The sequence below is a fragment of the Blastocystis hominis genome (assembly GCF_000151665.1).
Source record: "Blastocystis hominis, Singapore isolate B (sub-type 7) whole genome shotgun sequence assembly, scaffold_0".
In the NCBI taxonomy this organism is placed as follows: domain Eukaryota; class Bigyra; order Opalinata; family Blastocystidae; genus Blastocystis; species Blastocystis hominis.
In genome coordinates this window covers 1,662,840-1,685,959 of record NW_013171815.1, presented here as the reverse complement: position 1 = coordinate 1,685,959, position 23,120 = coordinate 1,662,840, and the positions used below count along the sequence as shown (strand labels likewise).

Genomic DNA, 23,120 nt, shown 5'->3' with positions numbered 1-23,120 from the left:
ACACATCCAGCTCCATCTGCTGCGCTCCCGGCGCCGCTGGGATCACCGACACGCCGGGCAGAGGCCCCATCGGAGGGTTCAGTGTCTCCGAATCGGGCGAGATGAACTTGAGCCACTCTCCATAGAGCCGTTTGAGCTCCTGCGCGATCACCTGGTTGTTGCTTCCCTGCACGCGCAGCATCAGCAGCGACCACAAAATTTCGTCCACGTTCTCCTGGTTCTTCACCGCAAACTTCCGGATGTACGCCATCACCTCGCTCGTCCGGCTCTTCTGCCGGTTGGGCCGCACCGAGAACAGCGGCAGCTTCGGCCGCCCGCCCTTTTTGGTCAGCGGGGCGTCGTCGTACTCCACCGTGGGGATCGCGGCCCCGGCGATTCCCCCCATCAGCTCGCCGCTGTGGCCCATTCCCGACGTCTCCATCGCGCCGCCCATCTCCGGAATCGCCATCGGCGCCGCGCCCGAGATCTCGATCATGTCGATCGGCTGCTGCAGCTTCATCTTCTTCGCGCGCGGCTCCACGGCCTCGCCTTGTTGGATCTTCAGCTCGTCCAGCTCCTCGAAGAAACGCTGCATGAGCTCGGGCGGCGCCTCGATGCGGCAGAGCGACGAGTTGCTGGACTTCTTCCGAGCTTGCAGCGCTTTGTGACGACGGTAGTAGCCCTAGATGGGAAAGAGCGAAGGAAAGCTACGTCGAACCAGTGGCGATGCGGCCCGTCCTCTTTGAAGGGATGGTTCCGCTTGTCGCTCGTCACCAGCGCCATCACCAGCTTGCCGAGCTGCTCTTTGTTCGCTTTGTACCCGCAGTCGTCCAGCTTGAGCAAAAACCGCTCCAGCGCGAGCTCTTCGATCGGCTTCAGCACCGTCGGCGGGCCACGACGCGCGCCCATCGTCGGGTTTCGACAGTGGTTTCGGATCGTGGCGACCGGAATGCCGGTCTTGTTCGACACGTCCTTGACGGTCTGCCGCCGCGAGTTGACTTCCTCGATGGCCCAGGCGAGCTGCTCGGACGTCCAGCTTCGCTGGCGCGTCTTTTCTTCTTTGGGGAGATCCAGCATGACGGGCGTGGAGGGGATGGCGGTCTTCCCGACCTGCACCGAACTATTCATGAAGGAGGGAGTGGAGGAGGGCGGGACGGAGCCCATCGCCACGTCCTGGTTCAGATTGAAGTGGTAGCCCGTGTCGTCCAGCGTGGCGCATTGGAGGTTATTCGCCGCGTAGGGGATCAGATCGTTCGAGCTCAGCCGCTTGATCTCTTCCAGAAACTGGTTGATCTGCCCCTCTTTGAGCTGCTCGCGCGAGACCGGGCTCGCCATCTTCCGCGCGTTCTGGATGTCCGGGTTGCGTCGGAAGAACCCGTTGAACCAGTGCCGGTGCGGACCGTCTTCCTTGAACGGATTGGAGCGATTCGTGGTTCGCAGGATCCCCATCACCAGCTTCCCCACGTCCTCGCGCGGAATTCGCATCTGCTTCTTCTCCAACTGGATGATGAAGTTCGCGAGGATTCGCTCCTCGTCGGCCGTCAGCACCGTCGGCTTCCCGGGCTTGTGGCTTCGCGACTGCACGATCATCGGAGTGAACGGAGCGTCCGAGTAGAGCGGCGACGAGTTCGACCAGGGCATCTCCGTGGGAAGCGGCTGCTTCTTGCGCTCCTTGCGGTCGGAGACGACGGCGGACTCGTCGTTCTGCTGGGTGAGAACGTGGTTGAACATGGCGCGGAGGTTGGGGTAGTCGATGAGTCCGCGCGAGACTTCGGAGGGCTCGCTGCAGATCACGTTGTGAATGGGAAGATCTTGGTGCTGCTGGAGAAAGAATTGGAGGGTTTGGAGGAGAATGGACTCGTCTTTGGCGACCGAGGAACGCTCCGCGTCGCTGAAAATCTCGCCAAGGAGCTTAAGAATATCGGATTGTGCGACTCTGAATATTACAGGACGCGTCTAGCAAGAGTACTGATAGTTGTTTCTTTCAAAGGAGTAAAGAGTGTTTGCAAGAGAACTATCTTCAGAAGGTTTTAGGTAGTAGGAACCGATATAGAAGGAAGAGAGAAGGCGAGACTAGGGGTGAAGCACTGCTAGCGAACGCACATTATCTTGATCGATTCCCTGAATACGAATATCAGCTCCAGTGTATGCAGAGATCGGCAACGACGGACCCTACAAATGAGGGTTCTCCCAACACACGGACCTGGCCTATCGATTGAACGGGATTAACTGGAGCTAGTGAAATCGCACCCGTTCCACTAGACAGATCACTGGAAAACGCCATTGCGTTGTTTCCACTAAAACTATATGTTCCGATCATCCGATTCGAATAATAGGGATTGTGAACTGTTGAAGAGACGATTCCTGGCAACTGTGTGGTGATGATATTACTGGGATTGTCATTTCCTTGCATAGGAATGACGACGGGCATCGTAAGAGTATTTCCGTAAGTCTGGTTGGTTAAAGACTGTTGCAGCATCCGAGAATCAGCTCCTTCCGGATCAATACCCTGTCCTTTGTTTTCCTCAATGGACGGATCATTCGTTAATCGGTCTGTATCTTCTCCGTGGGTAATTTGAGCAACTAAGGAGAAGGTTAACAACACGTCCAAATGCAAGAGAAGACTTTCAAAAACATCTTACTTTGAACATCTTGGATCGAAGGCTCCATTTTGCAATTCAAATTCCAAATAGGAGTTAATTAAAGAGATTTGGACCCGAAAGACAGAAAATAGGTAAATTATTTTCACAATTCGATTTGAACCCCTTGATATTCGCAGGTTCTGTATTTTATTTCATATTAATTCCACAATTTCACCACCACCCAGTGGCCTTTAACGAATATGTGCTTTTATTCTTCCTCATTCAAGATTATGCTGAAAAGACCGCCAAATTGACGAAAAAGAGGAGGCAATGTGAAGTTTGGGGAAAATGGTTGCTTCTCTTTTATGGGACCCTCTCTCCTGTGCTTATTCCTGACTTCGTCGACTTGTCAAACTCTTGACTCAAATGAACACTGGATATAGTTGGCCTGTTGTCTATACGCGTAGAAGCCAGGACGGAAGATGCGAGACGCTTCGTATGGAGTTGCAGTTTTCTGTCTATACGGACACGAAAGATATCTATATCTATTTTTGCGAAACAGACAACAAAAAGGTTACTAGGAGCTACGTAGAATCATTGTTGACAACTCATTTTGTAGAGGTGGATCGATTGTACATTAAGAAATAGGATAGATAGACCGTAGATAATAACCGCCTAGCGTGGCATATCGAGCTGGGTATCTCTCAGAAAAAACTAGGATTTTTCAATGAAAAGGTTCGTTTCGGTGTTCATTTCGCATTAGGATCGCACTTTATTCGTTGTGACCTTCCATACTGCTGCCGAGGCGTTAGACTGCGTGTCGATTCTAAGGCTCTTTCAGTTTCGAGTCACTTTGCCGAATGGCACCACGCTTCCCTCCGTTTTTCCAGCTCCCAACGCTCAGCTTCCGATGGTTCCAGAAAATATCTCTGATTTGGGAGATACTGCGTCAGAGGGAAAGCTTTCCTATGATTTGGGCGCAATTGATGACAAGGAATTGGAGGTGATTGTGGAAAAAATACGTAGTCACCCTCAGTATGGCTCCCTCCTGCAGCGAGTGAGAAAGGTAGCGTCGCTATAGTTCTGATAACTCTGTTTGTTCTCATTCCCTCAAATATTTACTCACAGTATGGAAAATACCGAAGCAACGAGTGCTCCCCAAACCGAAAGCCCGCAGGTGACTGTTGTAAGCCAGGAGGAAGTGAATGGTAGGATTCGTGTACTTTCCTTAGGATTAGCTCCTGAAGTGGCTGTTCCTGCGCAGACGAACACTTCTGAGCCAATTGAAGTGGCTGCTCCTGCTCCGACGAACACTTCTGAGCCAGAAACGAGTAACACTGCGGAGTCTGGAAAGGAAGAAGCTTCGGAGGAATCTAAGGAGAAATGGTATGATGTGGGGAAGTTTGTAATGACTCCCTGTGGTCTTGGACTCATTACTTCGCCTGTTGATGATAATAGCGTAATGGTTATCATGCTGACGGAGTATAATAGCATATTTTAATTTTTCACCTGAAGGGGAAGTGAAACGAAGAAGAGCATGATGGTTAATGGCAACTTTAGTATTGATTCTCTCGAGAAGGCTGAAGTGGATGAAACTTCTAGCGTTGCTGCTCTTTTGAAGTGTATTTGGTGTAATAGTGTAATGCTTCTCTTCTTCTTCCCTTTAATGACTAGTTGGGTCAAGAGCTCTTTGCTCAGCATCATCAAAGCCAGGCAATGGCTGTTTTCAACCAGGCTATCAAGTTTGCTTTGGACGGTAAGACGGAGGGCTACGAGGAAATCGTAGTTGTTTGTGAAGAGTCTAACGTGCATAGATCTCCGAAATGATTGTATCTTCGTACTTTTACATGTACCTCTCTTCTGTGATGTTAAAGGTACTCTTGTCTCGGATTCGATGTGATTCTAGGACGAGAAGACTTGCTCCCAAATCGCCCAGTTTATGTACGAGTTGCATCCAACGTATAATCGAATCCTGCTCTATAAAGTAGTCACGAGATGACCATCTTCTGCTTGGCTCAGCAGCTAATCCAGCAGCAGCAGCTGAGCAGTGCCGCGCAGGTCATTCAGTCGGGTTTGGCGAGCAATCCGGAGAGCGAGCTGCTTCACGGTCTGCTCCAGAACGTGCTGGACACGCAGCTCCGTACCTTCCGCGTGGCTGAGTCATCTGTAGAGGCGACCAAATCGCAGGCTGCTTCGACCGCTTCGACCGCTTCGACCGCTTCTTCCTCTCTGGGAGGCATGGGGCAGCTGGGCAAAGCCGGCTCTGCGGGACTGGGAATGGCCTCTACGCCTGCGGCTGCGGCCGAGGCTGCGGCTGCGGCTCCGAAGCCTTCTGCTAGCGCTGCTCCGAAGCCTTCTTCTGGCGCGGGAATGGGAATGCCTGGACTGGGAGGACTGGGAGGAATGGGAGGAATTCCCGGAATGGGGGCCGAGAGCCAGGAAGAGGAGGAGGATGACGGCGATGTCTCCAATGCCATCTTCTGGACTGTGATGATTGGAGCGGGGGCTGTGGCTGCGATGCTTCTGAGAAAGTGGCGTCATTAAAGAGGGTTGAATCATTGTTTGTTTTATTCATTATTCTGTGGGGAATGTCGAACAGAACTGCATCTGAGGCAGATAAAGTTCGTGGGCAGAATCCGCAAAATGTGGTAGGAGGTGTTTTGGATGAGATGACCGAAAGATTGAAAAAATTACGCGAATGAAAATATACGACTGCGACTATTGGAAAGAACGTTGTTTTGGACTTTCAGCCGTGACCATTCTCGATCGTATGATAGAGCTGGACCATATCGGAGGAGCATACAGTGGCGTGTTTCGTCCCACTCCTTTTATCTGCTTGGTTCTAAAATTACTTCAAATCGGACCTGACAAAGAAATAGTCTATTCTTTTATTGACAACGATGATTACAAGTACCTGTAAAGCAATGTAATAACGAAATAGATATATCACAGCCGTGGGCCTCTTTTACTTAAGATTAGTAGGTACCTCTTTGGAAATCTACAAGCACTTGGAGCCCTACTATAATGATTATCGGAAGTTACGATTACTCACTCCTACAGGATGGAGCATCATTCATATGGATGAGTTTGTGGAAATGCTTTTGGAGGATGAGATCGCTCTGGATATAAGCTTGCCTCACTTGGACAAGCGACATGTTCTAGAAGCGCGAGGAGAGCTTTCCCCGCGCGTAAGTATCTTGGAAGATGAGCTGAATGATATTATTAAAGAAACAGAGAACGAAGAAAACGCGTTAAAACGAAGTAAAAGTGAACAGCCCAAAGATTCGGAAGCAAAGAAGTCGAAAGTGAGCAATTAAATTGTTTGTAAGAAACAAGAAAACTACTATGCTGTAAGGCTTTTAAGCGCATTCTTCTTTGATACTCACGTTGATCCTCTGATGGAATGGTTGCAGATCCAGTTCTATTTCCAGTGTTTGAACTAGGCCTCGGTTCAGAATTCGAGCTCGCTGTTGTATGTCCCTGACCAGAGAAACGGACTGGCGTTGGTTCTGTAGGTTGGCTCGGAAAGAAGCAGGAGAACCAAGAAGCGATATAAGCACTGCGGTTTATGTACGACGGGATAGGAACACCGAGAATAGCTTTTGACAGATCATTTGAGAAATTGTTACAGTTCCTAGAATAATCAGTTCAGTTATCGTAACGTTTACTTTGTTATCATATTGTATGTATCACCACGATAATTAGCACGCAGGACATCAATAGTCCGAGTGATATCAGCACTACTCATATAGGTGGTTCCAAGGGTGATGCTCTCTCGAAACTTTGCTCCCATGACTTGCTTTGGTGTACCCTCAACGATTCCAGCATCTTGAGCAAAGCTGTATTCGACACCTACTTAAAATAAGGAAAAATAATAGAAACCATTAATTTCGACTCCTGAATGAAACAAGCCTAGTCCAATATCTATATATTACACAAGAAAAATAGATATTACTATAAAAATAGTCATTGTATTCATGCAAGTCATAAACCTATGAAAACACTTTATCCGGATTTTTACATTTAAATATATCTCAGTTCCATAACGATTCGAAGACATTGATAGAATCTGGAAAAGTTACCCATTTTGTATATTCCGAAAATCGATTCTTTTTTTCATTTGGTATGATTTCCTCCAAAATGAGCAATCAGATTTGTCAGGAGATGATGTTCACTGGAAAATGCTCCAAGGGACGAGCATGCAAGTTTTTACATGTTTTGAACTCTAAAGCATAATCAAGTCTAGATGGTCGATACTCCTAGTGAACAAGAATATAGAGATGAAAAACGGCATTATGAAAATAGGAGAATTCCAAGACGTGTGAAAGAGGGTTATGCTTGTCACGAGATTTTATTTTTAGAAGAGATATTGGTTCCTACAGAGGTCAGCGTTGATGACCTGTTTTCTAGTGTAAGTAATGACAATAGCGGAGAGAATCAACATTCGGAGCATTATTCCACTATGAGCCACAACCAAGGAAGAAGAAATGAGCGTATTCTCTGTGGTTGTGTGTTACTTTTAGGAGATGCATTTTCAAAACAACCTCCTCGAAATCCACATCATGTATATAGACAAAAGCATTCTCTTGGTCACAACCGTGCTGTTCCTTATGTAAGCGAACAAGCAACTGTACCAGAAAAATCGATTGAGCCCCAAGCGAAGCCAACGGATTTGCCACCTGCTAATTCTGCAGCTGCACAGCCCTCGAATCCTCCAGCAAATCCAGTCGACACAACCGCATTGCCCACAAATCCCGAGCGATCCCATCCTTCAGGAGGTAGAAGAATGGCTTCCTCCGCTCCCAAGTCGGCAAAGCCCGAAAAGGCGGGGAAGTCCGCTCCCTCCGTGCAATCGCCGAAGTCGTCTCAACCTTCTCAGCCGCTTCCAAAGAAATCGAGCAAGGCTTCGACGCTTCCAAAGTCTTCAGAGAGCCAGCGAGCCGCCAAAAACGAAGCGGCAGTCGCTCCGAAGCCGTCGAATGCTCAGGAAACGACGGCAGAGCAGCCAGTGAAACCGGCGAAACCGGCGAAGGAGTCGGTGAGAGCGAGAGAGCCGCCAAAGTCAAAGGAAGCGATGAAAGCGAAAGAATCAGCGAAGTCAGCGAAGCCAGCAAGGGAGCAGCAAAGGGAGCAGCAGAAAGAGCAACAGAAGGAACAGCAGAAGGAGAAGCAAAAGCAGTCAATCGAGCCGAAGGGGCCACAAAAGGAATCCAAGCCTATTGAGCCGCCCAAACCCCAACCCAAAGAAATCAAAGAATCCAAGCCCCTCGAGTCTGCAGAACCTTTGAAGCCCACCATTCCATCCATCCCTCAGCCAGTTGCTCAGCCCCAGTCAATTGCTCAATCCCAATCTGTTGTTCAATCCCAATCTGTTGTTCAACCCCAATCTGTTGTTCAGCCTCAGCCAATTGCTCAACCTCAACCTCAGCCGCTTCCCCTGCCCATTCCTCAGCCTCAGCCAATGGCTCAGCCTCAGCTTCAACCTCAGCCATTGGCTCAGCCAATGACTCAGCCTCAACCTCAGCCTCAGCCTCAACCTCAGCCAATGACTCAACCTCAGCCTCAACCTCAACCTCAGCCTCAGCCTCAGCTTCCTGCTCGACCGCAGCCGCTTCCCCTGTCCATTCCGCAGGTCGTCGCTCAGGGAGCCAGGCCCATGCAACCGCTTTCCCCGCTCATGTCCCAGGTCGTCGCCCAAGGCGCCCGACCCATGCAGCCGCTTCCCCAACCGCCCGTCCTCGCCGACGCCCGCGAGCCTCTAGCGAAGCTGCCCGCCGAGCCCTCGCGCCCCGCGGACGGCTCGAACGGCCTGAAAGTGGTTCCGATCCTCATGTCGATCTCGGTTTCCCTCGCTTCTCTCTCACTCATCTAGGCGAGCCCCTCCATCACACACCCCAGCGAAGAGATCAACGTCACGCTGCTGCTCCCCGAGGGCTCCTACTCCATGAAGGACTGGGTCGGACTCTTCAACGCGCACCGCCAGCAGGCGCGGAAAGTCATCGCGCTGCGCCAGCTCAGCCGGATGCACTACCAGCGCCTGTACGGCTCTGGAAACGAATCCAAGGCGGGAGCCGGGGCTGGAAGCGGAAACAACACGCGGTTCCGAAAGTTCACATGCCAGTTCTACGCGCCGAAACACGCGGGATCGTACGCGTTCCGCTATTTCCGCAACAACGACGATATCTCCGCACTGGACAGCAACGAAGTGATGGTGACGATCCGAGGCAGCGATCTCGACGATGCCTTCAACTTCGTGGACCAGAAAGTGGAGGACCTGTCTCTGCTCGGATTCAACATCAGCAGTCTGACGTCGACGATCCAGTACACGGTCGATCTGAACGGCTGGAAGCGTCCGGAAGTGCTGGAGCACATTCTGCACGTGATGATCGCTCCGCTGCTGAAGGATCAAGTGCCCAACGAGTACTCCCAAGTGGCGATGAACAACCTGCACTACCTCGTGAAGATGATCATCCGAACGCCCCAGCTGCAAAGTCGCTTGAGCCCCGCGTGCAACGCGGAAATCGCTCGCCTCATGGCTCACTACTGCAATATCTGCAGTCTCTTCGCCCTCCAAGACGGCCAAATGGAGAAACACATGCTCAACGATCACACCATTACCCCGATCACCGGCTTCACTCCCTTCTCCCAAGCCTTCACCAACGAACTGACGCGCCAAGCGGTCCTGGCGTCGAAAGAACTGCTCCCTACCAGCGCGTTCTACCAGACTCGGTCCAAATAAAACACCCGGCTGATGCGTAGAGAGCAGCTCATCGCTCGTTTGATCGACGGATTCCACCGCCACGATCAGTTCCGCCGCTCGCTGATTTACATTTACGGCTCGAGCAATAACGGGTTCGGCACGGAGGGCAGCGACGTGGATCTCTGTTTCGTGGATCCGTCGATCACGTACGAGATGATTCCTGACATCACAGACTCCATTATCTCCATTCTCGAGGAAATGCAGCTTCAAGAGATCGACAACTCGCGCCTCCGCGCGCGAATCCCGGTCATTCGCTTCGTGGATCCCACCTCCCAGCTCCAGTGCGACCTCTGCTTCAACAACATCCTCCCCATCCGCAACACGCTCCTCCTCAAAACCTACTCCTCCATCGATCCGCGCGTCCGCATTCTCGGGCTCATCATCAAAAAATGGTTCGCTTTCAGCGTTCGATTCACTGCAGGGCGAAGACCAACTACATCAACAACCCCGCGCACAAGACGCTCAGCTCCTACGGATACATCCTCATGCTCATCCACTTCCTGCAGAGCGCCGTCAGCCCGCCCCTCCTCCCCATCCTCCAAGTTTTTTTTTCTTTCCCGCCCCTCACCCCCAGGAACTCCCGCCCGACTGGGATGGCGGCCCAGTCCCGCGGAACACGCGTCGGCCGCAGATCCCCATCAAGAGCTACCAGCAGTCCGTGTACGACACCTATTTCTACTGCCCGAAGCACCTGGACCTGCTGTGCCGGTACGCGAAGCAGAACACGATGACGGTGGGCGAGCTGCTGCTGAAGTTTTTTTATTTCTACGCGTTCGAGTTCGATTACTACCACGCCGTGGTGTCTGTGCGACAGAGGGGCTTCCTCGACCGCGAGGAGAAGTGCTGGCGCTGTCTGTGGAAGATGCAGATGCAGCTGTGCATCGAAGACCCGTTCGAGGATGATTACGATGTTGCCCATGTGATCACTCCGCATACCAGCCAGATTATTTTGCAGTGCTTTGCAGTAGGGGAGAGGGAGAGAGAGGTGAGGCGTAGAAGACGTACTCTGTGCTGCTGGAGAAGCAGAATGAGTTGAATGATTATTCGAGCGCAGATCTAATTGACGAGATTTTTAATTTGCAGCAGTACTAAATGGGATTTTGTGAATAAGCCTATTCAATGTATTATTCTTTCAGTGGTTCTGCTTTTGCTGGTGTTCTCTATTTTCCCTTGTGCTCGATTCGTACCCCTCCCACTCGCGTTCTGTTATTATTCAATTTGTTTTGGTTAATTCGTTTGGCTGTTTGTAAGAAAACAACTTGCAATCGAAACGATTGATGACCCGAATATGAAATGGCCCATAATATATTTATTGGTGATTAGGAATCTTCTGTTACTGAATTCGGAATCGGGACAACTCCAGAGCTAACACCAAGCGTTTCTAAGAGTTTCACCTAAAAAAAATAACTCCGGGCGTTACATGGAATTTAAAATGGATCCGCAGGTCAAATTGAACTCAGAAGGGAAAGTTCGCAAGTGCTGGAACGACGAAGAGGATAAGGCACTTAAGTGCTGTATTGAGCAACATGGTGTCGGCCACTGGTCCGCCATATCGATGTCCCTGCAAGAAAAGGTCGGTACAAAGCGAACTACAAAGCAGTGTCGAAATCGCTGGTTGAATAAATTGGATCCTTCTGTAAATCGAGGAGAATGGACTCCAGAGGAAGAGCAAACCATTAGTAATTTACAAAAGCAACTCGGAAACAAATGGGCGGAAATTGCTAAACAGTTAAATGGAAGGTAAAGACGTGCTATTCATCTAAATTGAAGGACAGATAATGCAGTTAAAAACCATTGGTACTCCACAATGCGCAAGAAACTACGTAAACTATATAAATATATCGGCGATGAGTTCAACAAAAAGCCAGAGTTAAAGCGTTTGGCTAGTGAGTTCATTGCTATCAATTACAATAAGTAATTTGTTTGATTGTTCTGTGAAATGCAGATTTATGAGTGAGCAAAATATGAAATCCTCTGATATCCGAATTGTGTGTAGGTGTATCGACTACATGCTCATGCACGACACGCAGGGCGAATTGAAGAAGGAGACCGAGCGTAACGTACGCTTTTTTCCCCAAACGTCTGACATTTAGCCGATGCTCCCCACGATGAGTGCGTTTGCAGACACGCTGTATCACCAACCCTACATAAGCGACAAGAAAGAAGTCTATCTGGAGTTTATTCGCAAAGTCCTCACGATGTACCAGCGAAACAAGAACCTCTTCACCAAGTTCGCCCCGGATGTCTACTTCGAGGACATCAAGAACAGTTTGTTTTCCCCTCTTCTCTGACATCCAGCGAACAGTTCTCTTCTTCCAGACTCTCAAAACGATTCTCCCTTCGTCGATGACATCAAAATGCAGGACATGATGCATTCCGTCGCTCCCGTGCACCATTCTCGAGGAAAGCGACGCCGTCCCATGGAGGAAAGCCAGCTTGCCGCGCCGATGATGAACGAAATGTTCGATCCGCAATACATCTCCCAGAGCTCCACGTCATCGATGTTGATCCCGCAGATCTCCATTCTGCAGCCGATGAGCAGCAATCTTCCCTCCATGGTGCAGATTCCCATGTCGCAGATCCTCTCGCAGCCGCAGAATTCGCTTCTCTCCACGCCGTCGGTGGCTCCGTCGACGGTGGACGGACCCATCGGAGTGATAGACCAGGGAGGCATCGATGTGGGAAGCTCGGTTCCGATGCCGTCGACGCTGGCGTTGGATGTGAAGCCCGATGAAATGGCGCTAAAGGAGGAGGGGAAAGCGGTGACGTTCCATTTGTGCCAGATGGAGGAGGGAAGGAGCGGACAGGAGGGCGTGCAGATGGATGATAAACGAGTGAAGGGAATGTATGTGCAATGTTGTCTTGTTTGTTGGATACCGGTGTGGGAGAAGGCGATAGTGATGGTGAGAATAACAGTGGACAAAGAAGAAAGAAATTGGCTGGATATTGAAAGTATGATTGGTGAATTGGGAAGTTTAAGCAGATGTTTATTATTGAATAATGAGAAGTATATATTGGACTTTTATTTCACAATGAAAGAAAGAATATGAGATTGTGGCAAACAAGGTTTATTGTTATATCTACTTTTCAGTTATGAATCTTATCAGGTTTGTAGTTACCAGATTCAATCATTTTATATTCTATTCGTATTACCAATGAACACGAATCATAGCTCTTCCATCACGTGCACTGTGACCGAGTTGAATAGATTCTAATGGTGGAAGGCAAATATCATTCATTTCTTTTCCAAAATAAAAGCAATATGTGCGATTATTGTTAAAAAAGAGCCACAGAATGCCTCATGATCTGTTGCATAATAATGTAGATAACAAAGATATACCAATTGCCTAATCAATATCATATCAGTATTGCAAATCACAAACGAACTATGATAGAAAATACGTAGTAATATTCTAATATTCCAAATGATTCCAATCATTTAAAACAAATAATACTTGTTTTGAATCAGTAAAGATATTCAAAATCGATGGATTGCTAACTCTGAAAATGGGCAACAATTTATTCATTATATAAAAAAATGGAAATCATTTATCAAAATCATTCCACAGAACTCCACCAATGTCTCACTCTTATCCAACAAACAATCCAATTCGGTTCATGCACATGAACTTTCACCATCACAAAACCATTATCCTTCATTTCCTTCTCCAACGCCTCCATCACATCTTCCTTATACGAGAATCCAGGTACGATCACAATCGCACCACCCGACCCGCAAAACTTCGCAGCCATTCCATACTTTCTCGCGATCTACATCTCAACACACCCCTTCCGCTACGCGAATCATCTGCAGGTTGGCTCCATTTTCTCCACCCAGTGCCTCATCTCCCCAAATCTCACGACGCAAATCAAAGTTCCGATTCACACAATCCATCATTTTCTTCTCATTTCGGCTCTCCAAACTCTCCAAAAACTCCGCCGGAAGCGCTGCGATCGTGCCGTTAAGTCGCCTCTCCCATCTCCCATCTCCCAAGGATATTGATCCATCAGCTTCCGAATCCGCTGGTCGCCCAGCTTCCATCGCTGCTTCACATCCGAATGGATCGCTCCCGAGTGTCGTTAAGGTGTGTTTTTCAACAAAAAAGTGGATATTTCTTCGGGGAACGCGCTGTATGCCATAAACAACGGCGGCAGCAAGCGCACATCCACACGGCTGTAGATCCCATTCCCCGTCTTCTCGATCGAATCCTTGTCGAAGTTCATTTGGATGCAGCCCTCCAACACCTGAACCACACGGTCCTGAAGACCCGCGGTGATCCCCAATTCCTCGGTTTCCACGTTTAGAGCCCACTTAATCTGCTCCAGCGGCGGGAAGAGCAGCGTCTATCGATGAGAGACGCTCCGAAGAACCACGGGAATCGCGTAGAACTTCATCAAGGCGCGCAGCGTGGCGATGATGATCGACGACGATCCGCTGAGCCCCACTTCCCGCGGGATTGTGGTGTCGTACGAGATAACGAAGGGCTGCATGTTGATGTAGATTCCCTGCTGCATGATGTACTTGTAGAAGCTGTTGAGCGACGCGTAGAGCAGGCGAATCCCTCCCTACATCACAGAACTCCTCGACTCTCACAGAGTAACCGTTCTTCTGGAGCAATAAGTGCAACCCGCGGATATCCTGGAAATTCACCGGGTCGCTGCTATGTCTAACGACGAAGCAATGCGGCGTACACGGGGTGAGGAACGATGGTGAGGCGGTCGGATTGCAGCAGAACGACTTTGGTGGCGAAATTGTCCAGCGTGATGCTGATGGTCTGACCGAAATAGCCGTCCGATGGATTGCCGATGAGGCCGATGCGGCTCTGGCAAACGCCCTCGACAGAGCGAGGCGTGGAGTCCAGAACGCGGCTTTCGTTGGAGTAAATGGAAATGCCTTTCTCGAGAGAGGAGTCGGTGCGGATGCAGAGAGGGAGGAAACGGATCCACATACCAAAAATAGAGCTCGTGAAAAGGTTGATGAACGTGTAGGCGGACTGAAGGTGAACGACGCAGAAACATTGGTACGTGAGTGGCCGTTTCGAGATAATTAGTGTCGAGGACGAGAAAAGGAGCCACGGAACGCTTGGTGTTCGGCGTGATCTCAGTTAATCTAGAGGGAACCTTACAAGAACTAATCATACTCAGAAAGAGAGTCATAACTGTACAAAAACACTCCCTTCGCTTTCTTGTAAAGGAAATAGTCCACTGCGACATCCAGATTCAATCCTCGGACAGGGATGCAAGTATCATAGCAAAGGGCAATCGTGTCAGAGGTAATAATCTTCAGGTTGCGAAGGCGATTCACGACCTGCAATTTGCTGCATGTTTAAAAAAAACACAAACCCCACTTTTTAAAACGGTGGTCCGGCTCCTCAATTTCAGAAAGAGCAATCACATTCAGAGTATTGATGTGTTCTGAAGCAATCAGAGAGCGGTAATGCTCGCAATCCATCGTTCGGCAAACAATAATAGAACTATCGATATACCTGCTTTTGCGAACTACTTTCTCCCACAATAAGATGGGTGACATGGAAGGATCGGCCTTATACAACAGTACTTGGCTCTCCTTCGAGTTTTCTGCTTGTTATTCGTATATATGTAATAGAAACCTTCAAGATCAATATCCAAATACACGAATTGCATTTTTGTTACGGATTTCAGACCTTATTAGACTTTTGGAATTCCCCAATTGGCAGCTGTTTTGATTCACACAAGGTTTTTGTCCTTCGCAAAAAGCAGTTAGGATAGAACGGAACGATAGAATAGAGCCTATAATGGACTTCGATACAACGTTTTGTTGAGCAAGTGGTTTTATGACTAGCACTCATCCAAAAGAGCGATATTCTCTTGTCGATATCGATAACCGTTTGCAGGATATTCCGGAACTTGCAACAGCCCTCGGCATTGAGCCGTCTACACTAATTTCGCATATCTTGACTGCTTTGAAGCTGCAATTAAACAATAAAATCAAAAATGCGTCCTCTGCAAAGAGACAGCGACTTCTAGAATATCTGTTCCCTTATTCTGTGTTAAAGGACTATTCGCCGATTGTAACTTATTTGCTGGGGAATGAGGACGATATTCCTGAATCTATTATGGATATTCTCCTACACAACCCCTCTTACGAGTCATTTTTGATTCCTTCCATCAAAGCCAAAATATATAAAAAGAGGAACGACTACTTCCAAGCAGACCTTAAGAATTTGTTCGCTTCCCAGCCTTCGGGAATATCTGTGGAAACGAGTGTTTTTAACAAATACAAGTTGTCAAACTCTGCAAAGATTGCTCCCTTGTTCTTTTCCACCGGGTAATCTCTGATAGTCCGCGTTATTCACTAGTCCTCTTCCTTCGTTGACGCCGTTTTTGCAAATGACAGCAAATGACGAGTATCTGCGAAACAACCTATTCTTTTCTTTCCTCCACCTGCTCATTGACAATGCCTCGACTCTCTCCTCCGAAACTCGCTTCTTTTATTTCAAAATGCTATTCGACTTCATCTCTTCCAATAGCGACATCTTGCTTTCCAAACTTCCCCGCCAGTCAAACGAAAAGTTGAATCTGAAGAACGAAATCCATTTGTTGTTTTTGGATCTCAAAGCGATCAACGCAAACGATCGAACCATTGATGTTGACCCTTCCCTCTTGCAGAAGCGGCCAGACGGAGAGAAGTCAAACATATTCTACCGGCTCTTCACAGTTCTTTCGCGTGTTTACGATCTCGCTAAAGCTAGTAAGCCAGCTCCTGCTTCTGCTTCTGCTTCTGCTTCTGCTCCTGCTCCTGTTTCTGCTCCTGCTTCTGCTTCTACTCCATCATCGCAGCCCTCCATTTCTCCCGTCGAAAGGGTTCGCAAGAAGCTGGTCTCGCTGTATCAGAACTGCATCGACCAAATGATCAAGCTGGATACCACTTACGACTTCTCGTACCCCGTCACGGACGCCATTGCGCCCAATTACAGCTCGATCATCGCCCACCCGATGGACCTGAAGACGATGCGCGATCGCTGCCTCACATACACGTCGATCAACGACATTCTGCAGGATTTGAACACCATCGTCGCCAACGCGACCACCTACAACGGAAAGAACTCTCCGCTGGCGCTCCGCGCGCAGGAGCTTTACGCCAAGTGGCGCGAAGTCCTGCTGAAGCGGCAGAGCCAAGAGAACGAGCTGCAAGGCGAGCTGCAGCGCGAGAAGGAAAAGGAGAGGGAAAAGGAGAAGGAAGTGAAGTCGATCGCCGTGGACAGCTCGCTAGCGCAGAAAACGTTCGATGCGATGCTTCTGCTGGTCGCCCTCGCGTTCGAGACGCCGGCGTTCCGCGCACAGCTGCTCCGCGCGATCGTGCAGCGAATCCTGTTTCTACTGGAGCGACGCACGCCTCCGATCGACGACGGGAAGATGGAGTTCGTGCTCTTTCAGTACTCCCAGCTGCTCTCGCTTTCCAGTCACTTCCCGGAGATTCTGGGGACGCTGGAGGGATCGGCGTCCTTCTCTCCCGCCGATTTGCTGTCCAAGGAGCCGACGGCGTCGAGCTCGAAGCAGCATCAGGAGCTGTTCAGTCTTCTCTTCCAGGAGTTGCTCGTGAGCGGAAACGGAGCGGACGAGGACACGATTCGCCTGGTTCGACAGGATTTAATGGGGCACGTAGCGGAAAACGAAATGCGGCAGCTGCTTTACAGCTCGATTTTCACGCAGCTACCGCTTCTGCGCTCTGCAGACGCGCCGGGGTTCGCGATCATCGACGACTTCCTTCAGATCATCGCTGTCTGGGATCGCTGCTATCTCGAGGAGGACTGGGGCTGGATCCAGAGCGTGTCGCTGAGTTTTATTCTGCATGAAGTGGACGCTTAGAAGAGGAGTGAGGCGTAGAGCTTCGCGCTGCAGCTCGTGAAGCGACTGGGGCAGTTCTGGCTGGGTCCGTGGCTGCGCCGCGACGAGCTTTTCCAGCGCACGTTCGAGTTGCTCCGTGGGATGAGGGAGAGGGGAGTGAGGCGTAGTGGTGCTGATTCGCTGCGCGGAGGCGACGAACTGCTTGACGGACGTGATGATGACCGAACTCACGCAGACGCTGCGCGATGCGTCGATCCCCGTTGCGTTGTCGTGTGGCGTTGATTGTAGAAGCGCGAGATGGGAGTGAAGGGAGGACTTGGAGCGATTTCGAGCAATGCTGGCAATGCTGGCAATGCTGGCAATGCTGGCAATGCTGGCAATGCTGGCAAGGGCGGAATGTTCGGGAAGGAGGTTCTGGATGTGATCGACGAGCTGCAGAGCAAGATTAATCTCTTCCAGGACATTCCCGAGCTGCTCTTCTCCGATTTCACGCCGAAACAAGAAGCGCAGCCCGCTTTCAACGAGGATCTCTTCCCTGAAGTGAAGTCGGTGAAGCGACCCGAGAACCCCGCGCCTCTCCCTGAACCCACCTGCGAGTCCGAATCCGACAACGATTTCTACTAGACATCGCAACCCTTCCCGATGTTCATCATAAACCTTTCAAATGCTTCTTCTTCTATTGTGTGTATGTTCACAAACACGCCTTCACAAAAACAACTATGCAGTTACCACTCATTTACTGCTTTCCATTGAGCTTCCACTCGACCACCTCCTTGATGCAGTCGGCCACGTACTTCACGCTTCCGCTGGTGAGTCCCGCCAGCGAGATACGGCCAGTACGCAGCATGTAGATATGGTGCAAGTTCACCATCCGATCGCTCTGATCGGGATCCAATCCAGTGAAGCTGAACATTCCGATCTGCTTGGTGATATGATCCCAGGTTCCCGGGCATCCGTTCTCCAGCAGAGCCTCGTGCAGGCTCTTCCGCATCAGCAGAATGCGGCCCACGATCTCCTTCAGCTCCTTCTCCCACTCCGCGAAGAGCTCCTTATCGCCCAGAATCGTAGCCACGATCTTGGCTCCGTGCATCGGAGGGTTCGAGTACATCTTTCGCACGATAATCTTCATCTGGCTCTGCACGCGCGTCGCCGTCTCCGCATCGTGGCAGATCAGATTGATCGATCCAATTCGCTCGCCGTACAGACCCATGTTCTTCGCGAAGCTCTGCGCCGCCAGCATCTCCATTCCGCGCTCGGCGAACAGTCTCACCGAGTAGCCGTCACGCACCAGGTCGCCCGAAGCGAAGCCCTGGTACGCCGTGTCGAAGAACGGGACCAGCTTGCGGGACTGGCACAGCTCCGCCAGAGCCTGCCACTGCTCCTGCGTGGGATCCACGCCCGTGGGGTTGTGGGCGCAGGTGTGGAACAGCACGATCGAGCCTTCCGGCGCGTTCGAGAGATCCTCCTTCAGTCCCGCGAAGTCCAGAGCACAGGTCGCCGCCTCGTACCAGCGGTATTTCACCACTTCGAAACCAGTTTCGGTGAAGATGGCGTTGTGGTTGCCCCAGGTCGGGTCCGGAAGATACACCTTGCGGCCGCTCATGTACTTCTTCAGGAACTCAGCTCCCAGACGCAGAGCTCCCGTGCCGGAGAGGGACTGCACAGTGCAGACACGCTTCTCCACGATGGCAGGATGCGTCTCGCCCAACAGGAACTTGGAGGCAAGATCACGGAATTGGGGCAGACCGTCGATAGGAAGGTACTCCTTGTTTCCGGACTTGTCGGCAAGAATACGCTCCTCGGCCTTACGCACCACAGGGAAGTAATAGGGCTTACCCTCATCAGTACGATAAGCACCAACGCCTGGACGTTAGCTCTCCACCACACAGCTTCCTACCGAGATTCACCTTACGCGGGTCAGTGTCGTTCTGATAACCAGTGCTAACCTTGAAAATAGCATCAGGAGGACCAAGAGGGACGTCCTAGACTTTAGACCCCAGGAGACACATCATACGTTCCAAATAGACATGTTCGTGTGAAATATGAGTGAATAAATAAATAATGAATTCAATCCCTCAAGCCATATACTTTTGGACCGCGTCCCAATTCTAGTTTTGTACCAAGATTCTCTATTCATTTCTAGGGGAATCTGTCCCTATTCTTTTTTGTTCCTTTTGCGAACAAACAAATTCTAAACCAAACTGTCGACACTATGTATACGAATTACAGGGGAGTAGTCCATTGCTTCCAGTACATTCGCCACACCTTCCACCACCTGCCTATTTTCAGGGAGAGGCACACACTACTCTAAATCGATCGCCAAAACACTACTAGAACGGGCTGACCATTCAGTCCTGGCTTGTTGCAAAAGGACTTGGAGTTGAACTCGAGAGGACGAACCCTCCTAGCCGCCTCTCTGTAGCGTTCCGGAACCTTCGGATTCTCAAAAAATACCTATCTCTGAGCATTCGCAGAAGCAGGCACATGTTCCTTCCAGGGGAGCTTGGCAGTCTTCATAATACGCGCGTAGCAATACGTATCGTCGCTACCACACAGATTGCACCACTCCAGACGATATTTCTTGTCGCAAGGGAATCTGGGGAGTACCAGCGAACAATTCATCCGGTTTGCAATTTCAACAGCGAGAGCAAGCGCCTTACTCCTCGAATTATCTAAATCAGATGGGGTTCGCAAACCCACAAGAAACAGAGTCAAGCACCAAATAGCGCGCAGTGTTGGAAGAATACTCGCCGTTCACGTCTAGTGGGTACATTTTCATCTCCTTTAGCCTGTAAATCTTGTTGGTATACCCGATTACATAATTGTTGTGCATGATCACCTGGTTCGCATCTACTCATCGATTTTCTTATTTGTCTCTACCAATTGCGTCCCAGTAAAACTGATGCGATTCAAAAAACACAGAGCCACTACTAAATGTGTTCTGCGGAAGCAAGGTCCATCGCAGAGAAGGCCTCACGTGCATTTGACGAAGGATCTCCATCACAGGCTGGTCGCTCATCACCCAGCGCTGCTGATATTGCAAGACGAGATCGATGAATTGTAATGATTGTAGAGTGGGGCGGAAGAATCTGCGTGCGAGAGAGAACGAGAGCCTACATAAACCCTGCGCAGATGCCTTCGTCTTTCTGAGCGATGAGGTCGTAGTTTTGATAAGCTAGAATGGTGGGAATGGGGTCCCGAAAGAGAACGACGTCCGAATCGAAGAGAAGAACGCTATGGTCGAGCAGAATCACTTGCCGAATGATCTGCATTTTGTTGGCCATTTTGAGGTGGAATTGGTTGGAGCCGAAAGAAGATTCCGAACAGGTGAGGTTCTCTGGAAGAAGCGATTCGAAATAGGCGACTGGGTAACCTTGCTTAGATAGAGTCTAGTCGTTCAGAAACCCAAATGTGATACGATATAAGCGTTCATATCCACAGCTACCACGATGAAATTACTGTATTGGTCGAGTTTGCTTACAACATACGATGCATAGAATGATTCAAGATAGCTCGAATCAGTGAAAGTCAGCATCACAACTCGATTGATGGCAACCTTAGGAACTAAATCTGCCAGCGTGACAATATGCTTCCCCTGATTGTCGGTATAATCTATTCATTGAAACAATACGCTATGTTCACTCTTATACAAACGTGTAAACATTTCAATATAGTCTGTATCGTCCTCATATATTGGTAAGCGAATATCCGGAGCCAATTTGAGAAATAAACGAAGCGCAAAGGAAGCGAGTTTTTGGTAAGGTGTTACAGTAACCGTACCCTCTGAAACAAAGGAGGAATTCACGGAAACAATCTTCGAATTACCACTTGAACCAAAACCGACATCATGTCTCCTTGCTTCTGGAGCAATTGTCACAAGAGTGAAAAACAAAGAGACAAACGAGAAAAACACAATCACTACGATAAGACGCAGCATCGAAGTGCAGAATGAGAATCCAGAAATAACCGTGGAAATTACTTTGATAGAACAAGGAAGAATACTTTACCAGATTGAGTGCATATACATATCCTTCATCTGTTTCATTTATCTCCAGCTGCTTCCCAAAATGCCACATCCATGACTTGGAGTCGAGAATCACTTCATAATGCTTTATATCCTTGTTGGATAGATTCATTAAATCCACTTCCAACACATATTCGCTGATTGCCTTAGTTTTCTCATCAAAATATCCCTTTCGCAAGGTATGATATTGTTTTGAATCACTGGCTCGTGTATAATGGTTAATTGGTCCTAAGAATCTCAAATTCCAATCTGTAATCTCGAACTTGCTCATGATACGAAAACATTTTGAATGATTTCTAATTGTGTCGCCTACAAGGCTGTTTCCATCTCGAATCACCTCTGCATAGGATCCATCGTTGAAATATATCATCCCTTTCTGCGGGAGGTTATTTTCGAAAGAACCTATGAATGCGATGATTGTGTGGCTCGAGGCGTGCGATTCCCATTGGCTCAGCAAGTTCTCTCGGTTCCAATCAATTGTATACAAGCTGTCGGTGAGAACGGCGATTGGGGACACAGCATAAATCCCATTTCCATGGAACAGCCCATTCTGGAACGTTCCCTTGTAGAGCACAAGATCCTGGTCGACAGCGCTGTACAGTGTGCCCTGCCCATGGAAAGCTCCCGATTGGAACTCTCCCTCGTAGTATTTACGAGGCACCAGATTGTCTTGCAGCAGCCTTTTCCGGAGCTCGAACATCGACAGGGAGTCTTCGTAGAAGTAGAACGTTCCGCGGCCATCAGGACACTCACAGCTGAGACTGCCCTCGTACTTCTTCGTTCCGTTGAGATAGAACAGTGTGCCCTGAGCAGGCCTGAAATCGCAGAACGTACCATTAAAGACCTTGCGATTGTATTTGTACAGCGTGCCCTCGCATTCCCCGTTCTCCTTCGCCACGCCCTCGATATAAGGCATGTTCGTGGAGCGGTGGATCGCTGTGAACTTCCCGACCGGCATATCCTTTGCGAACGAGCCTCTGAGAATGCAGGGCTGGTCGTTGATCTTCCGGAACCAATCGCCCTTCACGAACGTGCCGTTCGCAAACTCGCCGAGCTGCACGATGTGTCCGTGCGAGTCCACGATGTAGCCCTGGCCGTGCGGCAGGCCGTTGCGCTGATAGCCAACGTAGATCGTGTTGCTGGTACTGTGCTGCAGCACCACAATCTCGTTCTCGTTCTGCGATTGGGGGTTGGAGAGGAGAATGCTCCACTCCGTAGAGGGATCGTCGGGCAGAGAGGGCTTGTTCGAGATGATGGTGGAGTTGGAGAGCATGTTGATGGAAGACAGACTGTTGAACTCGCCCTTGTAGAACATCTTCCCTTCGAGATCGAAGATTCGGCCGTAAATGGAGCAGCTCATGTTTTGGAGCTCCACACGATCCACGCAGGGAATGAACGAAAAGAAGGGGTTATTTTCCAGGATCGGATAGCTGTAGTCCCACTCGACCGAATCCACCTTGCTCTCCCAATCGCCGAAGAGAAAGCTCTTCTCGGTGCGTTTCTCAATATCCAAAAGAATCAATCGAAACACTTTGTATTGATTGAACTGCTTGCAGTGAACGAGCAAAACGATATGAGGCAGGGTGGTTGTCCGTCTGCACAGGGCACGAATGCCTCCAATAAACTTGATTCGCTTCATTACATCCTTTGTATAGATGTTCAGATTGATAACATCGGCATTGGGAGGACACAATGGGAAATACACCTTCGTTACGTTCACATCTTCCAGAAGAGACACATACTGGCTGTCTCCTGTTCGGCAAAAGAGAGCATAGGAGGAGAACTTGACCCGACTATCGTCCGAATCACTCAGCTTGATCTTTTCTTCATAGTACTTCTTCATCTCCTCTTGATCTTTCGAAGCCAGACGTACACTCATGAAATATCTCTGATTTTGGCTTTTATTAACCACAGACTGATCTATCTTTTGGGCAAATTGAGAAAAGGG

At 49.5% G+C, this 23,120-nt stretch overlaps 9 protein-coding genes; 5 read left to right on the top strand and 4 right to left on the bottom strand.

The window, feature by feature from the left end:
• Positions 1–3,690: 3,690 nt before the first annotated feature.
• GSBLH_T00000557001 (uncharacterized protein) lies at positions 3,691–5,105 on the top strand (the record flags this gene model as incomplete). The annotated part of the gene is made up of 7 exons (XM_013038782.1): positions 3,691–3,769; positions 3,800–4,043; positions 4,077–4,200; positions 4,236–4,343; positions 4,376–4,435; positions 4,468–4,520; positions 4,550–5,105. The coding sequence occupies 7 exons, from the start codon at positions 3,691–3,693 to the stop codon at positions 5,103–5,105; spliced, it is 1,224 nt and encodes a 407-aa protein (XP_012894236.1).
• Positions 5,106–5,149: 44 nt separating this feature from the next.
• On the top strand, positions 5,150–5,878 carry GSBLH_T00000556001 (uncharacterized protein; the record flags this gene model as incomplete). Its single annotated transcript, XM_013038781.1, has 3 exons — positions 5,150–5,209; positions 5,242–5,471; positions 5,503–5,878. 3 exons carry the CDS (start codon positions 5,150–5,152, stop codon positions 5,876–5,878), a joined length of 666 nt encoding a protein of 221 aa, XP_012894235.1.
• A 1,145-nt stretch (positions 5,879–7,023) lies between these two features.
• Positions 7,024–7,639, top strand: GSBLH_T00006081001 (uncharacterized protein; the record flags this gene model as incomplete). The annotated part of the gene is made up of 3 exons (XM_013038780.1): positions 7,024–7,054; positions 7,085–7,599; positions 7,634–7,639. The coding sequence occupies 3 exons, from the start codon at positions 7,024–7,026 to the stop codon at positions 7,637–7,639; spliced, it is 552 nt and encodes a 183-aa protein (XP_012894234.1).
• A 1,673-nt stretch (positions 7,640–9,312) lies between these two features.
• GSBLH_T00000555001 (uncharacterized protein) lies at positions 9,313–10,558 on the top strand (the record flags this gene model as incomplete). XM_013038779.1 has 4 exons in its annotated part: positions 9,313–9,458; positions 9,494–9,713; positions 9,743–10,285; positions 10,318–10,558. 4 exons carry the CDS (start codon positions 9,313–9,315, stop codon positions 10,411–10,413), a joined length of 1,005 nt encoding a protein of 334 aa, XP_012894233.1. The 3' UTR covers positions 10,414–10,558.
• A 183-nt stretch (positions 10,559–10,741) lies between these two features.
• GSBLH_T00000554001 (uncharacterized protein) lies at positions 10,742–12,371 on the top strand (the record flags this gene model as incomplete). Its single annotated transcript, XM_013038778.1, has 5 exons — positions 10,742–11,061; positions 11,092–11,235; positions 11,267–11,381; positions 11,415–11,589; positions 11,620–12,371. The coding sequence occupies 5 exons, from the start codon at positions 10,742–10,744 to the stop codon at positions 12,369–12,371; spliced, it is 1,506 nt and encodes a 501-aa protein (XP_012894232.1).
• A 508-nt stretch (positions 12,372–12,879) lies between these two features.
• GSBLH_T00000553001 (uncharacterized protein) lies at positions 12,880–14,270 on the bottom strand (the record flags this gene model as incomplete). Its single annotated transcript, XM_013038777.1, has 6 exons — positions 12,880–13,092; positions 13,121–13,388; positions 13,421–13,641; positions 13,681–13,887; positions 13,916–13,982; positions 14,014–14,270. The coding sequence occupies 6 exons, from the start codon at positions 14,268–14,270 to the stop codon at positions 12,880–12,882; spliced, it is 1,233 nt and encodes a 410-aa protein (XP_012894231.1).
• A 3,582-nt stretch (positions 14,271–17,852) lies between these two features.
• Positions 17,853–19,285, bottom strand: GSBLH_T00000552001 (uncharacterized protein; the record flags this gene model as incomplete). XM_013038776.1 has 3 exons in its annotated part: positions 17,853–19,011; positions 19,046–19,130; positions 19,163–19,285. 3 exons carry the CDS (start codon positions 19,283–19,285, stop codon positions 17,885–17,887), a joined length of 1,335 nt encoding a protein of 444 aa, XP_012894230.1. The 3' UTR covers positions 17,853–17,884.
• Positions 19,286–19,825: 540 nt separating this feature from the next.
• GSBLH_T00000551001 (uncharacterized protein) lies at positions 19,826–21,085 on the bottom strand (the record flags this gene model as incomplete). The annotated part of the gene is made up of 6 exons (XM_013038775.1): positions 19,826–19,998; positions 20,029–20,237; positions 20,266–20,537; positions 20,567–20,760; positions 20,791–20,962; positions 20,993–21,085. 6 exons carry the CDS (start codon positions 21,083–21,085, stop codon positions 19,826–19,828), a joined length of 1,113 nt encoding a protein of 370 aa, XP_012894229.1.
• A 354-nt stretch (positions 21,086–21,439) lies between these two features.
• GSBLH_T00006970001 (uncharacterized protein) lies at positions 21,440–23,051 on the bottom strand (the record flags this gene model as incomplete). The annotated part of the gene is given in 2 exon segments (XM_013038774.1): positions 21,440–21,481; positions 21,486–23,051. Coding segments are annotated over 2 exon segments (1,608 nt in total).
• Between the last annotated feature and the right edge of the window lie 69 nt (positions 23,052–23,120).